We start from the raw sequence: 21,803 nt of genomic DNA, 5'->3' as shown, positions 1-21,803 counted from the left end.
CCTTTTTTTTCCTATTTCCCCCTGGTCACAAATGGTTCGGCAAGTTGGGAAAAAATGTAGAAATGCCAAGATTTCTCCAAGCCTTCATGTGGATCGAAATCCCTATAACCATTAAGGTCTGTCTTGCCCAGCATCCTGTCTCGGGTCAGGTGATCTTGTTACCTTCTCCTACGCTTTCTCCTGTTCCACTAAATCCTTTTGGAGACGGAGGGACCTGAACTGGTATGGTGAGGAACCACAGATGGATGATCAACCACTAGCGAATCTGGGTTGCATTTCACACCTTGGGTAACGAAAGCACGGCCCAGGGGCAAAGTGGCTTTAAAAACACATGTGAGGTTCAAGCTACAGTAAAAATTGGGACAAAAAAGCTTCCTTTTTCCTCCAAAACTCAGTGCCGGGCCTGATATTTCATTCTGAGTAGAGACGTGTTTGACCTGGTTGCTTCTACGCAGGCGAAATATTGCCCCACTGGAGAGACAGACTCTAAATTATGCATCGCTCCAGTGGAGACATCAGAGTTTAGCAGGTTTACTCATGCTCAGCCTTCACGCAGAGCCCCAACATACCTCTTGCTTCCTCGTACTGCTAACGCCTTTCCTTTTTGCCAGGTACTCAATCAAGTAAAGGTGAGAGGGTTTGCACTTCCAGACCAAGCCGTCGGGACTCTGGATGTGCCGCAGGATGCACAGGCCAATCAGCAGCTGGTAGAGACCCTTTGACACCTGGCAGGGAAAAAAAAAAAAAAAAGAAGAAATTAAAATTGATGCAGAAGTCTGCCAAAACACACTTGCTGCTCTGATTGGGCTGGATTTGAGTTTCCACCTCCTCCTCTCCCTCCCTGCATGTAGGTTCTTCTGTGTTTCATCACCTCTTCTCATCTGCTTTAAGATCTGGGCACTCACCACTGGAGACACATCGATGTGGAATATGGTGGGCTGAATTTCGGTCAAGGATTCCTCAATAGAGATGAGCTCCTTGACGAAGAACTGGAAATCGATCTCCGACTCCATCAGCCTAATGGTTTTCTGAAGCGGTAGCGTGCCACCCAGCTGGGCACGGACCTTCCTGATGGTGTTGTCCACAAAGAGAGACTTCCCTAAGGAGCGGAAAAGATGACCGTCAATCAGTCTACCCTTCTACACCTGCGTGCAAACCAAAACGAGGAAATCTCTCCCCAAAAGCATGCTGTGCCACCTCGCCTCCTCGGTTTGAGGTACAACTCGGAATACGACTCTCCCAAAAAAACCTACCCATTCCCGCTCGCTCCGAAAAGACAAACTTCACGTTCTGCTGATGGGCCTCTTCAAAGGCTTGAGCGATGGGGGCCGTCCCACACGGCACTTTGAGATGCATCTTCAGGTAGGTTTGGATTTCCGTCTTGGAGTAGCACGGGAAAGTCACCTTGTAGGCATCAAAGGCCGTGATCACATAGGATTTGTGAGCTTTGGCGCTGCAGAAGATGATGAATCTGTAGTTGGGGACACTGGAAGATTGCACCAGGCGGAAGAAGTGGGACTCAAGTTTTTTGGAAACTTTATAAACTAATTGATCAGCACCCAGCAGACAGTAGATCTTCTGGTCTTGGGAACCTGGGGAAAGAGCTCTCCTGACAAGCAGCTCCACCTCTTCCTCCTCCGTGTCGGGCGTGCACACCAGGACCTCGTCATACGACGGGAGAGGTGCCGTCTCGGTGTGTTGGTAGATGAACAACATGTTGGGTAACATTTCCTCTTCCTTACACATGACAAGAAGCGGTTTTCCCGCTTCAAAGCCAACGGGTAAACTTCTCTCAACGCGTGTGCTTTCTAGAGCGGCCAAGCGCTCCAGCGTCTCCCCAAAAACATCCAAGCCGACGTATTTATCGGACACTAGGCCAGCAAATTTCTTACAGTAGGCATCCCAGAGCAGATTCACCTTGTCGTAAATAGACGGCAAGCTCTCAAAGGAGGTGGCCAACTCATCCCGCGCCAGGTTGCTGAAGGAAACCTGGTCAACGTCCCCGTTCCCGGTCTTAAATTTCCGTCTCTTCTGCAGAAAGGCTTCCCTCGTCTCCTCGTACAACCGGCTGAGCTCTTCCACCAGCTCCTTGTTGTCGCCCTGCTCGAAGGCGAAATCCATGAGCATCTGCTCCGTGATGGGCGAGTCGGACAGGCAGCTCTGCAAGGCTGCCTTTGCCACCGACTCGTCGTAGCCCGATTCGGCCAAACTTTTGATTAACTGGGGAAAACGAATGATGTAGTCGTGCCAGGTAACCGACTCCTCGCCTCCCGCCAAGGTATTCACGGAGTCCTGAGGAGTCATCAGCGCATCCGCCAGGGCTTTTTTGAGATCTTCTTCTTTGATGTCACGCTTGATGACAGAAAGCATGACGAGCACCTGCGGTTCTACGATGCCCTTCTGGACCCTGGCCAGCTGGCTACATAAATAGAAGAGCTGGTGAGCAGTGAACAGGTTGAGATGATAGTAGGTGTCCCTTTGAGTCTCCAGGTACTTCTTCCACCCTGCCAGGCAACGCTCCATCGCTTTAGAAAGGTTGCCCAGCTCCTCCAGGAGGGGTCTCGTGCTCTGAACAAGGATCCCAGCGATTCCAAACTCCGTGTAGATTTTCACACGTTGGTGGGGGTTGCAGTAGATGTCAGCCTTCCAGTCGATGAAGAGGATGTTGCCAACGCTGAGAAGCTCCAGGTACAACTTCCCAACCGTTTCCACTCTTTCCAGTATCTGTAACACACCAAAGACACAACAGGGAAACGGATCAGGTACCGCAGCACCTTCTCGACAGCTTTCCCAACACCACTCAGGTCATGCTTTCCTCCAGAGATCTGTACGCTGGTAGGCTCCCCAGTACAGGAGAGACGCGGACGTACTGGGGAAGGAAGACGACGAAGAGACCGGAGGCGTGTGGCTGCACGGTTGGTGCCGTACTCAAGGTTTGGACTTCTACAACCACGGACCTACCTTTGAGAAGTCGGATTTCCCTTTGAGAAGCCCGGTCTGTTGGGAGATGATGGGACTCACCCAAGTGGGACAACTGGGCTTTCACCAACAAACTGGTCAGATCTCTACAGAGAGCTTTAGACTAGACTTAGGGAAGGGAGTGGAGTTTTGAGCAACAGAGAAGGGTGAGGGGCTGCTGGTGTGTTAGGAACCAACAAGGAAACACCCGTGAAACGTCTCAAAGGAATTCGGGTGCGTTCCTCTAAAAAGGACAAGTTGGAAGCTTTTGGGTAAAAATTAGCAGCCAAGCCAAGAGAGGAAACCTCGTGGTTGGTGCTTACTAGAGGATGCCCGATCGAGAGGAGCCTGTTGCCAAAGCGTTCTTACTTCAACGACAGGAACCATCCCGCTCGCAGGCTCTGATCCTGCTGGGGGACTTCGATGTCCTCGATATCTGCCGGAAAAGCAGCGCAGCAAGACGTAAGCAGTCCAAGAGATTCTTGGAAAGAGTCAAGGATAATTCCTTAATCTAGGTTAATAGCCCAGCCAGAGGACACGCATTACTAGACCTGTTGCTACTAGACGTAGACAAACTAATTAGAGATCTCGACAGGCTGCCGCGGTCATGGCCTGGCGCAATTCGCAGTCTTGAGCGATACAGGCCAGTAGAAGAGCAGAGTCAGGACGCTGAATTTTGGGGAGAGCAAACTTGCGGTTGTCTAAGGACGCGGCGGACGGGATCCCTTGGGACGCTGCACTCAGGGATAAAGGAGCTGAAAAGAGCCGGCAGCTCTTTAAGGACGTTTTTCTTAGAGCGCAAGAGCTCTCGCTCGCCAAATATAAGAAATCGGGCAAGGAAGCCAGGAGACCAGCATGGCTGAGTGAGGATCTCCTGTTCAAACTGAAGCGCAAGAAGGAAACGCACAGGCAGTGGAAGCAGGGACACGTATCCTGGGAAAAATATAGGGACGCTGCCCGGATACGTAGGGATGGGATCCGGGAAGCTGAGGCATAATTGGCGCTGAGTTTGGCAAGGGATGCGAAGGCTGACAAGAAGGACATCTACAGGTACGTTGGACAGACAAGGAAGATAAAAGAAAATATATCGTCCTGGTAAATAAGACGGGAAAGCTGGTGTCAACCTACATGGAGAAGACCGAGATACTCGCTTTTTTGCCTCAGTTTTCAATGGTTCTCTCTCTTCCCACATCTCTCAAGCCCCCGAACCTCACGGCAGAGACTGGGGGAATCAAGTCCCTTCCCATCGTAGAAGATCAGGTACGAGACCACCCGAAGAACCTGAAGGTACTTAAGTCCACGGGACTCTACTCCGATCTGGTGAGACCCCTCCCCCTGGACCACTGCGTTCAGCTCTGGGGTCCCTAGCACAAAAATATGAGCCGGCAGCGTGCCCAGGTGGCCAAGAAGGCCAACGGCATCCTGGCTTCTATCTGAAATAGCGGAGGAGACCTTATCGCTCTCTACAACTACCTGAAAGGAGGTCGTAGCGAGGTGGGGGTCGGTCTCTTCTCCCAAGTAACAAGCGATAGGACAAGAGGAAACAGCCTCAAGTTGCACCAGGGGAGGTTTAGGTTGCATATTGGGGGAAAAAAAGTCTTCCCTGAAAGGGTTGTCAAGCATTGGAACGGGCTGCCCAGGGAAGCGGTGGAGTCACCATCCCCGGAGGGATTTCAAAGACGCGTAGATGCGGCACTTAGGGACATGGCTTAGCGGTGGACTTGGCAGCGTTAGGGTTATGGTTGGACTCCATGATCTTAAGGGTTTTTTCCAACCTAAATGATTTTATGGTTCTAAGACAGACGCGGACCTGTTAGAGCAGGTCCAGAGGAGGGACGTAAGAATGATCAGAGGGCTGGAACACCTCTGCTGTGAAGAAAAGCTGAGAGGATTGGGATTGTTCCGTTGGAAAGGCTCTGGGGAGATGTTCTTGTGGCTGCTCAATGCATCGAGAGAGCTTGTAAGATGGAGAGAGACATTTTACCAAGACCTGTAGTGACAGGACAAAGGACAACAGTTTTAAACTGAAAGAGAGTGGGTTTAGATCAGATATAAGAAACATCGTACAATGAGAGCGGTGGGACGCTGGAACGGGTTGCCCATGGAAGTTGCGGATTACCTCGCCATCGGAGGCATTCAAGGTCAGGTTGGACAGGGCTTTGAGCAACCTGATCTAGTGAAAGATGTCCCTGTCCGTGGCGGGGGAGATGGAATGGAAGGTCTTCAGAGCTCCTTTCCAACCCAAACCTTTCTAGGAGTCCCTCCATAGCGAAGTATGAAAGGTCTCGGATGGGCTGCGGGGCACCAAAAGCGAGGAACAATCCTTAGGGAAGCGAATCCCACTCCTGTAGCCTGGGAAGCGGGCGTTATCCTAGAGCAACGCTTCTGCTCGTGAAAGGCCAGAACCGTGGGTCACGGATGAGTCTCCCAGAAATAATCCCAGCAAGATCCCAAGCCCAATGGCCACCGTTTTTCAGGCAGATGCTGGTGCCGGGGCGTGACGTACCTCCAAGAAACGGTTTGCCTCCTCTCTGCCCTGCTCAACCTTGGTGGCGATCAACATCAGCTTGTTCTGGAGCTCTGTGAGCTGAGACAAACTGTATTTCTTGGCTTTCTGGTCTGCCGGAGATGCGCTCTCCTCTCCGTCATTCAGCAGTTTCAACGAGACACAGTCCTCCAGCGTAGCCTGGAAAGTAGAGAAGACAACCGGCATCACCGCATGGCCTTTTACGTAGCTTTGAGTTGAAACGCTGCACATCAGGACTCTCCATGTCTTGCACCGCCTCCTTTGGAGGAAAGGAAAGACTGTTTTCTGCCGAATTTTCCACTGAACGTACTCAAGCTTTAACAGAAAAATGGTGGTACGAGCTGCAAACCCAACCGGAGATCTATTGGCAACCTGGCATGCTCATCGGAAGTTGATTTCAAGAAAGATCTTTTCTCCCAATAGCGTTAAAAAAAAATACAACCGGACAAGAAACAGTCTTGGAGACCCTTTACCTTGAATTTCGGAGGTGCCAAGATGGTAAAAATCCCATTTCTGTTGATGCTTCTGGCTTGAGAGATTGAAGAACGCTCCACAGAGCCATGAGAGTCATGAACCATCTGTATCCATTCTCTGTTGTCACAGGAGTCTTTCTGCAAAAGAAGAACCAAAGGGAAACCCAGTAACCAGCTGGAAGGACACTGGGCACCACTCCCCCGCCCCGCACTCGATGGTGGGGTTTCTGGGACCATTTCTTCTGAGGACGAGGTTTCCCATTTCTTCTGAGGAGACAAAGCCCCAGAGCTGGAATTATCCCAACACCCCGCAGCGTCGGGACATGGTGAAGCTCTTGTTCTCCGCTCTGGTTTTGGTGGGGAGCACAGCACAAGGCTCAGTGACAGCCAGGGGCACAAACGTAAGGGATTCTGTTCAACGGAAGCTTTTCTGTCAAATTCCGAAACAGGTTCTGGAGTCCTCCAGCCTTGGCGATGCTCACTACTCGAGCGGACACGGCCATGAGCTACCTGCCCTACCTGCCCGCATTTTAAGCGGGGAATTTCGGCGAGACGACCTCCAGAGGTCCCTTCCAACCTCAACTATTTTGTGATCCTAAACTGTAGACTCCAAAAGTCATTTTCTCTTTTTCACAACACCCGCCAGGCCTCCTCTAGTTGCCCACGCGGGTGTGTAAGGTCATTCGAGATGTTCCACCAGGCTTCCGCTCCAAAAAAATAGCACAGCCTTTGCCCAATTCCTGCCAGGCCCACACGGATGTCCTGGGGAAACCATCTTAAACGTCACCAGACACCTACACACAAGCGACTCGGCCTCACAGCAAGAGTCCAAGTGACTTTCGGACACGCGACTTGAAGACTCACCAGTTTCTCGGGCAGCTTACTGTCTTTCGCGATGGCTTCTCTGATGAAAGACAGAGCTGCCAAGAACTGGTCAAACCCAGCTGTGGGACTCAGGTCTAATACGATGGGGGCAGAAGCAGCCATGGCATCACGGAAGAAGCTGACTCTGTCAATATCCATGTCGTTTTCACCCGCAGAAATCGATGCCAGCTCCACAAATACGGGGATTTCTGTCCTGTCTGGAGGGGAAAAAAAGAAAGAAAAAAGAAAAAATAAGAGAGACAGTCGAGGAATTTCTCTGCTCTCATTCACGTAACACTGTGTTGGATGCAGGAACAGACAAGGACTAAGGGGTCTGCTTCTGTTGCCGTATCTGATGACTTCCTTCCCTCCAGCCCACCTTTTATTATGGTCTTGATCCAGGAGGTAAAACCTTTCCTTGCACATTCCAGAAGTACGCTCAAGAAGTCCAAGACTCCCTGGGGAATGTCACTCAAACTTTTTTTCACGCTCATTAAGTCTTCGGTCATAAAATCCAGTCGCTTATTCTTGAATTCCTGCTCTTCCTGGACAAAAAAAAAGAAACAAAAAACAATAGGCGTTTGGTGGGAAGAGAAGAAGCTCAGTTCTACCTTCTCCTTCCCGAACAAGATGAGATCTTGGCCTTAAACCAAAGTCTGCTCTTGAATTCATCCATCTAGGCCTCCATGACGAAGAGGAAGAGGCAGCTGGAAGTAATTCCTTCAGCCTGTCACTCAAGTTTAATTGAGGAGGAAGGAATCACACCCGACAGGATTTAATTTTAAGATACCACATGGACCCGCCTACGTGGATTTTCCCAAGAGCAGCCGACGCAGATTGCCCGCGCGTCTCCTACGTACGTATTTTGTCAGGTCGCTGAGAATCTGGAAATCCCCCTCCAGCCGAAGTATCTGCCTCAGAGCGTCGATCATCTTGGCGGTGTTCACCACTTTCGAGAGGGTCAGGTAGTTTTCGATCCTCTCCACCGCACCTGCGATCCAGCGAGCTTGTCTGTTCCTTGCCCCTACGCTGTCCTCCATGATTCTAAACTCCTCCAGGAGCTGATGCTTCTCTCCCAGCACCCTCTCAAACTGGCTCTGCACGGCCCCCAGGGTGATGGAGAAGTCTCTGAGGGAGTGGTAGGTTTTCTGAAAGTCAGCGAAGGCTGGCTTAAAAATTTTTTCTTGGACATCTTCTACGGACAAAATTTGATCTTCAGGGGTCGCGGCTTTGGTTTGCTCTGCTCTCATCTTCCACAGCCTACGGAAATGTTGGCTTTTCTCCACAACATCAAGTTTTTGCATCATGTCGCTGTAATTGGCGAGGACGTGTGGTTCCGTTTCGCTCTTGCCATCGATGGAGAACTTCTTCACCGACATCTGATCCTTAAAACTTTCGTTGTCCATGATGCTCTTCTCCACGGCACTTCTATCCACTAAACCAGGTGGGAACAACAAGAAGGAGCTCACGTCACGCGTCTCTCCGCCAACAAAGACAAGCCCTGAAGTCAACAGGTTCCCCGATTGTGTTTCCCTCCCACCCACTGGGAGACGATATTTTAGGAGATATCTCCTCACTCAACAACCACAGAAGGAGCACCATTAACCCAGCCGGTACCTTTTATTATATCCTCTATGCCACGGCACAGACGGAGAAAGGAGCATCTTTGCTGCTTCTCCTCTTCCAGTTGCTCAAACTCCCGCTTCCGGACGCTCAGCACTTCTGTTATACACTCGGAGAAAGAGGAATCTGGAAAAAAGAGACCCAGACATGAAGGAGAACCCCTTGGAAAGAGAAGAGCTGCAGGGAACGTATCCACTGCCATCCAAAAAATGATGAGTGTTTCAGTTTACGGAAAGCCTGCAGCTCCTTCCCAAAGCAGCACTGCTGCCAAAACCACCAAAAATATCAATAAAGTAAACTCTCAGAGCAGAATTTGGAGGACTTGCCCCCCAAAACCACCTATAAAGTTTCTCAGAGCAGAATTTAGAGGGCTTGCCCCCCAAAACACCAAAAATATCGATAAAAGTTTATTTTTGGAGCAGAATTTGGAGGATTTGCCCTCCAAAACCCCAAAATTATTGATAAAGTTGATTCTCAGAGCAGAATTTGGAGCACTTGCCCCCCAAAACACCAAAAATTTCGATAAAGTTTATTTTTGGAGCAAAATTTGGAGGACTTGCCCTCCAAAACCCCCAAAAACATTGATAAGGTTTATTTTCGGAGCAGAATTTGGAGGACTTGCCCGCCAAAACCCCCAAAAACATTTATAAGGTTTATTTTTGGAGCAGAATTTGGAGGACTTGCCCTCCAAAACCTTCAAAATTACCAATAAAGTTTATTCTCAGAGCAGAATTTAAAGGTCTTGCCCCCCAAAACACCAAAAATATCAATAAAGTTTATTTTCAGAGCAGAATTTGGAGGACTTGCCCTCCAAAACCCCCCAAAACACTGATAAAGTTGCTTCTCGGAGCAGAATTTGGAGGACTTGCCCCCCAAACCACCAAAAATACCAGTAAAGTTGATTCTTGGAGCAGAATTTGGAGGACTTTCCCCCTTTCCTCTCAGTTTTAATCAAGTAGAGTTGGAGTGTGCAACGGGCCTGATGGCAAGGCATGTAACCAGGAAGCTACACCACCGCAATCCTTGAAATAAATTCCACAATCACTCCAAAACTTTAACTGCATAAAAAAAAACCTCTCCAGCGTTTCCACTCCTTCCTGCTTCTCAATTGCTTAAAATCGCCTCTGCGACCTACTACTACATTTTTACTTCTGTTTTTTTGGACTCCCATTGCAGATAATTTTTAGTTTTCTTTGCATTTTAGATAACTGTCCAGTAGATATGTCTCCTGTTGGCCACATAACTATGAAAACACACCCAAGTTGGAAACTCCAAACTTACCGCAGGTGCACAGCAGCTTCTTAAACATCTCCTCGTGCTTTAAGATGTCGGAGAGGATTCTGCAGGGAATGTCGCCCAAGAGAACGTGATGTCCCACGAAGCTGAAGAGCGCGTACACCCGGGAAAGGAGGATTTCTGCACTGTCACTGAGCTGAACCGGAAACTTGCACTCCAATTCTTCTGTAAAATAAATGAAGTTTGGTGAAAGACAGCCAGCAATTTCCCTCCTGTGTTTCGTTTGAAGCCAAGATCCTCAGGAAGGACCAGCAGCTTCCAGTTCAGGGAGGTCCATCACCCTAGTGGTGTGGAGGACATGTGCGGTTACTTTCTAGCTCAACCATCAAAACCAGCACCTGGGGAAAATCCCAAATTTCCTTTGGGAAACCCAGGTATCTCCCCCTGCCTGAAACAAACCATGGGGACCACCTAGGAGATTGCATCTGAGGTTGGGCAGCCAGCTCTCCATTCCTGGAACAAAACTTCCATTTTTTCTAGCATGGAAGATGATTTTTTTTTTTCTCCCCTCTCATTTTTTGTTGCCAACAAAATCAGAAGGTCTCGGTGAAAAGACCTGCTCCTCCCATCTAGCTCACTTGGAAATCAAGAGCTTCTCCCAAGAAAACTGCTCAGGGAACACTCACTGACAGCAGAAATGAGATCGCAGACCCCGGGAGCGTCGAGCAGGTTTGCAAGAACGGGGCCGGTGCTCTCGTCAAACGTGTTGGTGCTTCCCAGCCTCTTCACCCCCGAACACGTTTTCTCCACAAAAACAGAAAGCACCGTCCCAGCAGCTGGTTTGCTCATCTTGAAGAACACGGCCATCATGGATTTTAGCAAGGATTCCTGGAAGGATGAGAAATTTCTCCTGTTTAGGGGAGAAAGAGCTTTCCCCTCTCTCTCAACCCAGCGCGGACCAGTAAAAGAGCCGGCAAAGCGGGATGTAGAGGCCGCCGGCAAGCCGAGGAGGAGCGGCAGCTCTCGTACCGTGCTTCTGTCGAGGCCTCTGATCCACTGGATGATGCAATTCGTAAAGCAGCTCTCCAACTCCGTCTGATGGTGCTTCTCCATCTTCAGGAAAGCCAAGTAGAAGTCCAGGAGGTGTCTGTCATTAACCTACGGCAAGGAAACGCTTAAGAGGGAGCTGCTTTCTGCGTCCTTACCGGTCTCAAGTTCCAAAACACAAAAACAGCGACCAAGGCAAAACCGAGGGCAGCAAAGACCAGGAGCATCACCCCCAACCCAGCCGGAGGGTCTCCGTGACTCACCTTCTTCAGCCACTCCTCAAACACTTCGCAGATCAAGCTCCGCCACTTCTTGGTCCATCCCACGCAGAGGATCTCCAGCGAAAGCAGCCACTGCCACATCTAGGGAGGAAAAAGCCAAACCCCATCAGCGGAGCCTCGAGCGGGTCTCCCCAAGGGTCGCGGTTCGCCTCGTCACTCGCCTCGATGTTATTCAGAAAGGTTTTTTCGTCCACAGGCGCCTTGTGGAAGTGTCTCTCGAGCCACGGCTTGGCGCAACGCGAAAACTCTCGAAACCTTCCTGCCGAGGTAAACTGCTGGAATTCCTGGAGAAATTAAAGAACAAAAGAGCGAGGCAGAAGCGCTGGGTTCTCCTCGGCTACAAACGGGAGGCTAAGCCCTCGTGACAGAAGCCACAAACCTCGTTCTCACCTCATTCGCCTGCAGTAAATCCGCTTTGCTGGCAAACATCCCGAGCATCCGCAGCATTATCATCACGGAGCTGAACAACTCCAGTTGTTTCACCGCCCTCTCCAAAACGTGCCACAGCAAGACGTACACCAAATTCAGACACTGCAAGACCTCTTGCTCAAGCGTGGGCTTCAGCGATGGCTTTGAAGACCCCGACGGGCACCTGGGGATGCGGGAAAGGACCAAACGCTTCTTGCGATTGTTTTTTCACGGTCACTACCCGACCGCGGCCACCATCCACGGCTGGGAGATGCGGTCAGGTTCGTAGGTTGCGGGTCTCCGTGCCACGGTGGGGTTAAAAACATCAGAAAAATAAAAGCAACAGGCAAATCGTGGCAGCCGCCCTCTTTCTGCTCAGCCAGGGTTCCATCCATCCCTCCCCGGACCCTTTCCAGAGGCATCGCAGCACCTCTCCTCGCGAGAAGCCCCGACTCACAAGCCCTTGAACCAGACGTCCATCCGGGTGGCGATGGTTTCCAAAGCCACGTTCAAACCGTCTTCCTAAAAAAAAAAGGACAGAAAGATGTTGAGGACAGACACGAGGAGGCTTCTGCTCCCGCGGCTGAGCAGCTTCCACATTTAAACACTCAAGCGTGAAGTTTTCCAGCAAGATTAAAAGGATTTCCTTTCATCCAGTCCCAGGATTCAGCTCTAACCCCGGGTTTCTACAATTAAGTCCCTTCTAGTCCTGCTGAAAATCTCCGCAGGAACCAAGGACACCATCTGGCCCACGTTTCAACAGCCCCACCGCTCCCTGTGGAGCAGAAGAAGGTCTTCCATCGGTCAGTTGTCCTTACAGGCACTTGGGAATCCAGGATGCGCATGTACATGGTCTCCAAGAGGAGCTGGAGCGGAAAGGAAATGTCAGGCAAAGGATCCCTGGTGAAGTTGTTCATGGCCACCATCTCCAGCACTTTCTTCGCCAGTGGAGCACATCTTCTAATCAAGGTCTTGTGAGCGTCTATCATCTTCAGGACTTCCCTAGGAAAGCAGGGTCAAGAAGATCAGATGGACTTTGGAGGACCAGGAGGCGCGTTGGTGGCGTTTCCGATGGCACCGTGACCGGTAGACTTAGTGGCGACCTACAGCTGGGGTGGCTGGAAAGAGGAGCTGGGGTTTGACGGGGAGCGACTCTACATGGCAAAGCAGGAATTTGGGGAAATTCACTCGCTTTAAACGTCATAAGGACAAAACTCAGGGTTCAAGTTGACCTCGACAGGCTGGAGGAGCGAGCCTGGGCCAACCTCACGGAGTTCGACACAGCCAAGCACGAGGTCCTGCGCCTGGGCAACGGTTTTAAACTGAAAAAGGGGAGATTTAGATCCGACTTAAGGAAGAAACGTTGTACGATGAGGGTGGCGAGACGCTGGAACACCGTGCCCAGAGACGCTGCGGGCGCCCCATCGTCAGAAGTGTTCAAGGTCAGGTTGGACGGGGCTTGGAGCAATCGGATCTTGTGGAAGATGTCCCTGCCCACCGCAGGGGGGTTGGACGAGACGATCTTTGAAGGTTCTTTCCAACCCATTCCCTCCCCAGGACCGCTCCCATCCAACCGTCTGGATAAGACCGTGGAGCACCTGGCTCCATCCTCCCCTCAAGGTCCACCAAAATCTCTTTCAACACCCCCCCAGGGCAGGGGACGCCGCACGGCAAGGAGAAGGGGCAGCTCCTTGAGAAGTCCCCCAAAGCAAAAGGAATGAAAAGCGCTTTGAAAAGCAGGATGGTTCATGACCTCGGCCTTTCAGACCCACCTTTGCTTCTCTTTGTTCCCTCTCAGCTGTATGAAGGCATGCGAAGGAGGTTCATACGGGTGAAAGGGGTCTTCGGTCTTCTCCTTGATTGCATAGAGCAGCGGGACCAACCAGATCCACAAGGTGCCATCAGTGGTCCTCAGACACATTTCCTTCAGAGCCGGGAAGTATTTGCTGAAAAAAAAAAAAAAAAAAAAAAGGCCCAAAAAGTCAAACTTCCCATAACCAACCTCTGGGACGCCAGCGGGAGACGCGTGCCAAGCCGGGACGGAGTCTTTTTCCCAAAATGCACGATAGGATTCATCCCGCCCGCGGGCAGCTGTCTGGAAAAACCTCAGATCCAGACATCTCCACAGGAGAACCAGTAGCAGATATGTCGAACGCTCTTTTGAGGTGCCCGAGATGGACTCACCAGGCTGGAAGCCACCAACCTGAATTTATCCGCTGTCAAAAACCCCTGGGGATAACACGCGGCACCCGACGTGACACGTGGGGACAACCGAGCTGAGCCCCAGACCTCTAAAAGCGACCCTGCTGCGAGCGAGCAGGTTGACAAATCCAAATTACCTTTTTCCTCTCAGTTCTTTGTATTCGCTGTTGACGAATTCGATGGCCTTGAAGCACTTTTCGGCCTTGGCGATGGACGCCGCGGGGAGGGCGATGTCATAGCGAAACGAGGCGTGAAAGGCAAACAGGAGCTTAAGAAGTTTATGTTCCGCGGTCTTCACGCTCTTGATAATCGCTTGTACGAAGGATTTGATACCGTCTTTCACCTGGACAACGAGAATAAGGAGAGGGCATTTCGCAAAACGAGGGACATCACTCTGCCGGCTCCCGAGGGGTTTTGGTGGACGCTTACCTCTTTCGCATCCGAACTGTGGACGATCTCAAAGCATTCTCCTTTCTCGGCGTCCCCGAGACAGGCTTTGATGCTCTCCTTGTACCTATCCAGTTTCCTCTCCATATCCTCGAGGGAATTCCAGGAGGTAGCACGAGCAAAGAAATTGCGTGCCAGGTATTCCATCTGGATCTTGCAACTGGGCACCGTTCTGTATGAGACTTTCCAAAAGCTGGTGCTGCTGCTGGAGAAATTGCATTCCAAGTGTTCGAAGAAGGTCCACGTTCCTGGGGAAAAAGGAAGAGTTTGGGAAGAAAACGTAGACACCAAGCTGGGCTGAGCCCCGAAAGCACAAAACCATCTGCGCGTTTCTCCAGGCCAAGAGGTGCCACCCATTTTCTGGAAAGGATTTGGGTGCCAGCTGTGAGTTTTATTACGAGGAAAAAAAAAAAAAATTTTATTTGTACAAGCAGCTCGTAAACCTCCCAAAATAAACCAGGGTTAAACGTAGGTCAGCCTATGGCCATCACCATTGGTTCTGGTCATGATTTTGGGGTAAATAACAGCTCTTACCGTTTGCTTTGATCTCCGTTTTAGGTATATTCACGACACGAAATAATCGAGCCTTTCTGTACTTGAAGGTCTCTGGGATGTCGGAGTTCTCTAAAGAAATGTGCTCTAATTCACACTCTCTGTCTGGGCTGTAGGTGTTAACGAGGGCGTATTTATAAAAGATGAGTCTTCCTTGCAGGTGAGAAAGGGGGATCCTGGCACTGCCCGTGAGCACTTTCCCTCTGGAAGAGGAAGAGAAGGAGCTTGTTGGCTTGGGGTTGACCACCAAGGTCAACCCCAAGCCAACGGTCAAGTTTGGGCTCATTTAATGAGACATCACTGGCCTTCAAAACCTCCGGTAGAAATCCACAGCCCGGTTTATCAAGCCAGGGGACTAATTAAAACAATCAACCCGGCTCAGATCCTCGCACAGGGCTGAAAAATCCCGGCCCCAGCCATAAACGAGCGATAGGGAGAGGTTGGAGGAGCTGCCACCAAGCGCGACAACTCCTCCGGGACTTCTCCGTTTGGGGGTTCACCTCCAACCTCTGGAGGAACCTGCAGCGAGGTCCTTCAGCCCAGAGCTGAATCTCCCGAAGGAGAACCGCAGCGGAAACACCTCCTCAGCATAAATTCAACCATCTTTTTTTTTTTTTTTTTTACCTTTTCTCCATTTTGGCAAATTCTTCGCAGAGGCCGGGCTTTTTGTAGAAGACAACGCAGATCTTGCATCTTTCGTCGAGGTCACAATCTGAGAGCACAGCAATGAACTCCAGGGTCATCATGTTTTGGGGTGGGTGACACCCACCGAACAGATACGGGCTGGGCCGGCAGCTGTTGGGAAAAAAAAAGGTGACAGGTCCCCACCGCGTCCTCCCGCCACCATCCCCTAACCCCATCTCCATCCGCTCCACCACTCACATCCACCGCAGTTGGCTCTCGGCCGACGTTCCGGGCGGTCGCGCGTCCTCTGCGTTGTCACCTCCCACCCTGCCGAAGACCCCTCGGCTCTTAAAAAAAGAAAAGGGTTTTTTTTACCCCAAGTTTTTCAGACCTCCCCCCCCACATTCAACATTTTCGCTAGCAAAAACCTGATTTCAAGCGACCGAGGAGTTCCAAGCACCCACCTCGTGTCCGCTGAGGGATTTGGTGGCCTGCCCGCCGCGGTCGTCTCCATCTCCCACCAACGGATCCGCTGGCGACAGCTCTAAAAAAGGAAGCGCCGCAGGCGGGATGCGAGCGAGGGGCCACTCTCGCTCCCTTATTTTTCCCTGCCCCGATCCCGTCGGGATCTGTCTCCGCTCCGGCAGTACCTGGCTCGCTGCAGATGATCTCCCAGGAGTTGTCGCAGTCGGATGCGTGGTCCCCCGTCACCTGCTCCGGGGTCGAACCGACGTCCTCGCGTCCCTCGGGAACGGAGTTTCGGCTGTCGGATGCTGTCGGATGCATCCCGGGCTCGCTGTGACCTTCATCCCCGGCCGAGGGTCCGCTCTCATCCTCCTGGCCGGGTTGAGGCTGCGGGTGAAGCTCTTCTCCTCCTCTGTCGCCTTCGGAGCCCTCCATAGCGGCGGTCTGGATGCGGGGGTGACAGCGGGGAAACGTTTTTAGCACCAAAAACCCGTAGTATGATGGCAAACCGGGGCGGGCATCTGGATTTAGGGAGGATCGGGGCTCTAAAAACGATGATTTGGGGAGCTTTGGGGCTTCGAAACAGCCATTTAGGGAGCTTCAGGGCTCAGGAACAGCAATTTAGGGCACTTTTTGGCTCAGAAACACCGATTTAGGGAGCTTCGGGGCTCCAAAACAGCAACTTGGGGAGCTTTGGGACTCAGAAACTCCCATGTAGAGAGCTCTTGGGCTCAGAAACACCCACTTAGGGAACTCTGGGGCCTCCGAAATGCAGTTTTAGAGCGCTTTGGGCATCAGAAACACATTTGGAGAGTTTAGAGCTCAGAAAAACTGATCTCAGGAGATTTGGGGCTCAGAAAAACTGATGTGGACAGCTATGAAGCTGAGAGCGAGTGATACGGGGAGCTTTTGGGCTGTGAAACGTCCATTTAGGAAGATATGGGACCTCAAAAAGACACATTTAGGGAGCTTCAGGACTCCAAAACAGCAATTTAGGGTGTTCTTGGGCTGAGAAACACCCACTTAAGGAACTTTTGGGCCTCCAAAACACCTGTTAAGGGAGCTTTTGGGCTCAGAAACACCAATTTAGGTGGCTTTGGGCATCAGATACACCAATTTAGAGAGCTTTTGGGCTCAGAAAAACTGCTGTAGGGAGCTTTGGGGCTCAGAAAGAGTGATTTGCGGAGCTTCTGTGCTCAGAAACATGGATTTAGGGAGTTTGGGGGCTCTGAAACACCCATTTAGGGAGCTTTTGGGCTCAGAAACACCCATTTCGGGAGCCTTTGGGCATCAGAAACATGCACTTAGGGAGCTTTGGAGCCTCCAAACCACCTATTTAGAGAGATTTTGGGACCAGAGAGCGCGGTCTGGGGACCTTTGGGGGCTCAGAAACACCGATTTAGAGAGCTTTGGGCATTGGAAACACACATTTAGAGAACTTTGGGGCTCAGAAAAACTGATGTAGGGAGTGTTGGGGCTCAGAGAGAGTGATCTGGGGAGCTTCTGGACTCAGAAACACCCATTTAGGGAGCTTTTGGGCCGAGAAACACCCATTTAGGGAGCTCTGGGGCTCAGAAAAGGTGACTTAGAGAGCTTGTGGGCTGAGAAACACCAACTTAAGGAACTTTTGGGCCTCCAAAACACCTATTTAGGGAGCACTGAGGTTCTCCGAGAGTGACTGGGGGAGCTTCTGAGCCCAGAAACACCCATTTAGGGAGATTTTGGGCTAAGAAACACCTATTTAGGGAGCTTTGGGGCTCAAAAACAATGATTTAGGGAGATTTTTAGCTCAGAAACACTGACTTAGGGAGCTTTTGGGCTTAGAAACATCAGTTTAGTAGCTTTTAGATTCAGAAAAAAACACTTAGGGAGCTTTGGGGCTCCAAAACACCAACTTGTGGAGCATTTGGGGCTCCAAAAGACCCATTTAGGGAACTTTTAGGCTCAGAAAGACCCATTTAGGGAGCTTCTGGCCAAAGAAACACACATTTAGGCTGATTTTGGGGTCAAAACACTGAGTTAGGGAGCTTTTGGGCTCAGAAAGACCCATTTAGGGAGCTTTGGGGCTCAAAACCAGCGATTTAGGGAACTTAGGGCTCAAAAACGCTGATCAAGGTAGCTTTGGGCCTCAAAAACAGAACTTTAGGGAGCTCTTGGGCTGAGAAACAACCACTTAAGGAACTTTTGGGCCTCCAAAACACCTATTTAGGGAGCTTTTGGGCTCGCAAAGACCGATTTAGGTGTCTTTGGGCATCAGAGATGCCAATTTAAAGAGCTTTGGGGCTCAGAAAAACTGCCGTAGGGAGCTTTGGGGCTCAGACAGTGATTTGCAGAGCTTCTGGGCTCAGAAACATGGATTTAGGGAGTTTGGGGGCTCTGAAACACCCATTTGGGGAGGTTTTGGACTCAGAAACTCCCATTAATGAGCTTTTAGCCCTCTGAAAAATCCATTTAGGGAGATTTTGGGCCTCCAAAACCAACTTAAGGAACATCTGGGCCTCCAAAACACCTGTTTAGGGAGCTTTTAGGCTCAGAAAGACCCATTTAGGGAGCTTTGGGGCTCAAAACCAGCGGTTTAGGGAACTTAGGGCTCAAAAACACTGATCAAGGTAGCTTTGGGCCTCAAAAACAGCACTTGAGGGAGCTCTTGGGCTGAGAAACAGCAATTCAGGGAGCTTCAGGACTCAAACCCAGCTATTTAGGGAGCTCGTGGGCTGAGAAACACCCACTTAAGGAACTTTTGAGCCTCCAAAACACCTATTTAGGGAGCTTTGGGGTTCATTAAGAGTGATTTAGGGAGCTTCTGGGCTCAGAAAGACCCATTTAGGGAGCTTTGGGGCTCAGAAAGACCCATTTAGGGAGCTTTGGGGCTCAAAACCAGTGATTTAGGGAACTTAGGGCTCAAAAACGCCAATCAAGGTAGCTTCAGACCTCAAAAACAACAATTTATGGAGCTCGTGGGCTGAGAAACACCCACTTAAGGAACTTTTGGGCCTCCAAAACACCTATTTAGGGAGCTTTTGGGCTCACAAAGACCGATTTAGGTGCCTCTGGGCATCAGAGACACCAATTTAAAGAGCTTTGGGGCCCAGAAAGAGTAATTTGGGGAACTTCTGGGCTCAGAAATACCCATTTAGGGAGCTTAGGGCTCAAAAATGCTGATCAAGTTAGCTTCAGACCTCAAAAACAGTGCCTTAAGGAACTCTTAGGCTGAGAAACAGCAAATTAGGGAACTTCAGGACTCCAAAACAGCTATTTAGGGAGCTCTTGGGCTGAGAAACACCCACTTAAGGAACTTTTGGGCCTCTAAAACACCTATTTAGGGAGCTTTGGGGTTCATTAAGAGTGATTTAGGGAGCTTTTGGGCTCAGAAACACCCATTTAGGCCAATTTTAGGGGTCAAAACACCCATTTAGGGAGCTTTGGGGCTCAGAAACACCCATTTAGGGAGCTTTGGGCTCAAAAATGCTGATCAAGTTAGCTTCAGACCTCAAAAACAGTGCCTTAAGGAACTCTTAGCCTGAGAAACAGCAATTTAGGGAACTTCAGGACTCCAAAACAGCTATTTAGGGAGCTCTCGGGCTGAGAAACACCCACTTTGGGAGATTTTGCAGTCTGAAGCACTGAGTTAGGGAGCTCTTTGGCTCACAAACACCGATGTAGAGAGCTTGGGCATCAGAAACTCCAATTCAGAGAGCTTTTGGGCTCAGAAAAACTAGCGCAGGGAGCTTTGGGGCTCAGAAAGAGTGACTTGGGGAGCTTTTGGGGTCAGAAACACCTGTTTAGGGAGCTTTGGGGCTCAGAAAAACCCACTTAAGGAGCTTCTGGGCTCCAAAAAACCGATATTGGGAGCTTTTGGGCTCCCAAACACCCACTTAGGCAGCTTCGGGGCTCCGAAAAACCGATGTCGGCAGCTTCGGGGCTCCGAAAAACCGATGTCGGCAGCTTCGGGGCTCCCAAACATCCGCTTAGGCAGCTTTGGGGCTCCGAAAAAACAATGTAGGGAGCTTCTGGGCTCAGAAAAAACGATGTCAGGAGCTTTGGGGCTCCGAAACACCTGCTTAGGCAGCTTTGCAGCTCCGAAAAAATGATGTAGGGAGCTTTTGGGCTCTGAAAAACCGATGTTGGGAGCTTTTGGGCTTTGCGACAGCGACATAGGGAGCTTTGGGGCTCCAAAACAGTGGTTTAGGGACCTTTTGGGGCTCTGAAACACCTATTCCAGGATCTCTTGGGCTCAGAAACGCCGATTTAGGGAGCCGAAGTAGCGACAAGGGGGGAAAGGTGGGAACAACGCCACACCGCTTACCTGGGAAGCGGCTGGAACCAAGCGGCTATGTGGTGGGGATGCGACCTACCAAGGCTCGGCCCAGGGATCCTCGCCGTGGTCTTTCCTCACCGTGGTCCTGCCTGCTGCGATCCTGCCTGCTATAACCTCGCTCTTCTCCCTATCTAACAAGCCCAACCCTATCTTTTATACAACCCGTGCCCCCCCCCGCAATCACCTCATTTCTTGTTATCGTTTTTCTCGGAAACTCCCCGAAAACTGAAAGCAAAAAGCTCAGAGAATAGGGCGATTGCCTCATGGCTCCGTGCCCAAGGGTGGAGGAGGAAACTCTGAAGGAGTTCAAGCTCCGGACATCAACCCTGCCTCAGGGAATAGGATTGGGGAGGGGGGGACAAGAAGACAGCCCCCCCCCATCTTGCCTGACTTTGGTGGTCTTCCTGCTGTCGGGGAGCCCCCCCAATAAATAACGGCTAGAACGGGGGTTGATGCTGCTCGCAAGCCAGCCCAGGGCTTTGGGGAGGGGGAAAGACCCCCGTGGCGAGGCGGTGGCGGCCATAGCGAGGTGGAAAACGAAACCCCTCAGGGAACAGACGGCGAGGGGGGACAAAATGGCGGCGGCGGCGCCCCCTCCCCTTCCCGCCGAAGCGACCGCGCATGCGCGATACCGGCGGCGGCGGGTTCCCGCCCTCGGCGGTGGGCGGGGCCAGAGCGGCTGAGGCGATGGGGGCGGGGCCAGAGCGGCTGAGGCGAGGAGCGGGGGGGGCGCTGGGAGGACTGGGAAGGGGAACTGGGAGGAACTGGGGGGGACTGGGAGGGCTGGGGGAGGCAGAAATGGGTACTGGGAGCGCTGGGGGGAGACAGGGAGCGGCTCTGGGTGAAACGGGGGGGAACTGGGAGCACTGGAGGAGGCAGGAATTGGTACTGGGAGCACTGGGAGAGGGAGGAATGGGGACTGGGAGCGCTGGGGGGGAACTGGGAGCACTGGGGGAGGGAGGAATGGGGACTGGGAGCACTGGGAGAGGCAAGAATGGGTACTGGGAGCACTGGGAGAGGGAGAAATGGGTACTGGGAGCGCTGGGAGAGGCAGGAATGGGGACTGGGAGCACTGGGAGAGGCAAGAATGGGTACTGGGAGCACTGGGAGAGGGAGAAATGGGTACTGGGAGCGCTGGGGGGGAACTGGGAGCACTGGGGGAGGGAGGAATGGGGACTGGGAGCACTGGGGGGGAGACAGGGAGTGGCTCTGGGAGAAATGGGGGGGAACTGGGAGCACTGGGGGAGGGAGGAATGGGTACTGGGAGCACTGGGAGAGGCAAGAATTGGTACTGGGAGCACTGGGGGGGGAGGAATGGGTACTGGGAGCGCTGGGGGAGGGAGGAATGGGTACTGGGAGCACTGGGAGAGGCAAGAATGGGTACTGGGAGTGCTGGGGGGGAAGGAATGGGTACTGGGAGCGCTGGGGGAGGGAGGAATGGGTACTGGGAGCACTGGGGAGGGAAGGAATGGGGACTGGGAGCACTGGGGGGGAACTGGGAGCACTGGGGAAGGGAGGAATGGGTACTGGGAGCACTGGGGGGGAAAAGAATGGGGACTGGGAGCGCTGGGGGGGAACTGGGAGCACTGGGGGAGGGAGGAATGGGGACTGGGAGCACTGGGAGAGGCAAGAATGGGTACTGGGAGCACTGGGAGAGGCAGGAATGGGGACTGGAGCGCTGGGAGAGGCAGGAATGGGGACTGGGAGCACTGGGAGAGGCAAGAATGGGTACTGGGAGCACTGGGAGAGGGAGAAATGGGTACTGGGAGCGCTGGGGG

At 51.7% G+C, this 21,803-nt stretch overlaps 1 protein-coding gene across 2 annotated transcripts in view; it reads right to left on the bottom strand.

Moving 5' to 3' along the window:
- The window catches only part of LOC104314754 (E3 ubiquitin-protein ligase rnf213-alpha-like), a 44,388-nt gene extending 23,808 nt beyond the window's left edge, over nucleotides 1-20,580 (bottom strand). The window contains exons 1-26 of one of the 2 annotated variants that reach the window (XM_069774689.1): nucleotides 20,014-20,580; nucleotides 15,893-16,151; nucleotides 15,707-15,786; nucleotides 15,501-15,589; nucleotides 15,243-15,413; nucleotides 14,601-14,821; nucleotides 14,049-14,314; nucleotides 13,757-13,962; nucleotides 13,190-13,363; nucleotides 12,236-12,419; nucleotides 11,875-11,939; nucleotides 11,400-11,601; nucleotides 11,171-11,293; nucleotides 10,992-11,090; nucleotides 10,711-10,839; nucleotides 10,368-10,569; nucleotides 9,727-9,906; nucleotides 8,440-8,571; nucleotides 7,683-8,257; nucleotides 7,202-7,367; nucleotides 6,823-7,040; nucleotides 5,959-6,096; nucleotides 5,465-5,644; nucleotides 1,254-2,724; nucleotides 906-1,099; nucleotides 570-725 (exon numbers count right to left, since the gene is read on the bottom strand). In XM_069774689.1, the coding sequence (XP_069630790.1) occupies nucleotides 570-725; nucleotides 906-1,099; nucleotides 1,254-2,724; nucleotides 5,465-5,644; nucleotides 5,959-6,096; nucleotides 6,823-7,040; nucleotides 7,202-7,367; nucleotides 7,683-8,257; nucleotides 8,440-8,571; nucleotides 9,727-9,906; nucleotides 10,368-10,569; nucleotides 10,711-10,839; nucleotides 10,992-11,090; nucleotides 11,171-11,293; nucleotides 11,400-11,601; nucleotides 11,875-11,939; nucleotides 12,236-12,419; nucleotides 13,190-13,363; nucleotides 13,757-13,962; nucleotides 14,049-14,314; nucleotides 14,601-14,821; nucleotides 15,243-15,413; nucleotides 15,501-15,589; nucleotides 15,707-15,786; nucleotides 15,893-16,142 (5,871 nt within the window). In that variant the 5' untranslated portion in view covers nucleotides 16,143-16,151; nucleotides 20,014-20,580. Of the gene's footprint in view, nucleotides 1-569; nucleotides 726-905; nucleotides 1,100-1,253; nucleotides 2,725-5,464; nucleotides 5,645-5,958; nucleotides 6,097-6,822; nucleotides 7,041-7,201; nucleotides 7,368-7,682; nucleotides 8,258-8,439; nucleotides 8,572-9,726; nucleotides 9,907-10,367; nucleotides 10,570-10,710; nucleotides 10,840-10,991; nucleotides 11,294-11,399; nucleotides 11,602-11,874; nucleotides 11,940-12,235; nucleotides 12,420-13,189; nucleotides 13,364-13,756; nucleotides 13,963-14,048; nucleotides 14,315-14,600; nucleotides 14,822-15,242; nucleotides 15,414-15,500; nucleotides 15,590-15,706; nucleotides 15,787-15,892; nucleotides 16,152-20,013 lie in introns of those variants that run through there. The other variant, XM_069774688.1, reaches the window with a different exon arrangement.
- Nucleotides 20,581-21,803: the final 1,223 nt, after the last annotated feature.

This window comes from Haliaeetus albicilla, chromosome 31 (assembly GCF_947461875.1).
Source record: "Haliaeetus albicilla chromosome 31, bHalAlb1.1, whole genome shotgun sequence".
In the NCBI taxonomy this organism is placed as follows: Eukaryota; Metazoa; Chordata; class Aves; order Accipitriformes; family Accipitridae; genus Haliaeetus; species Haliaeetus albicilla.
The sequence above is the reverse complement of the archived record's forward strand: the minus strand, read 5'-3'. Positions and strand labels throughout refer to the sequence as shown.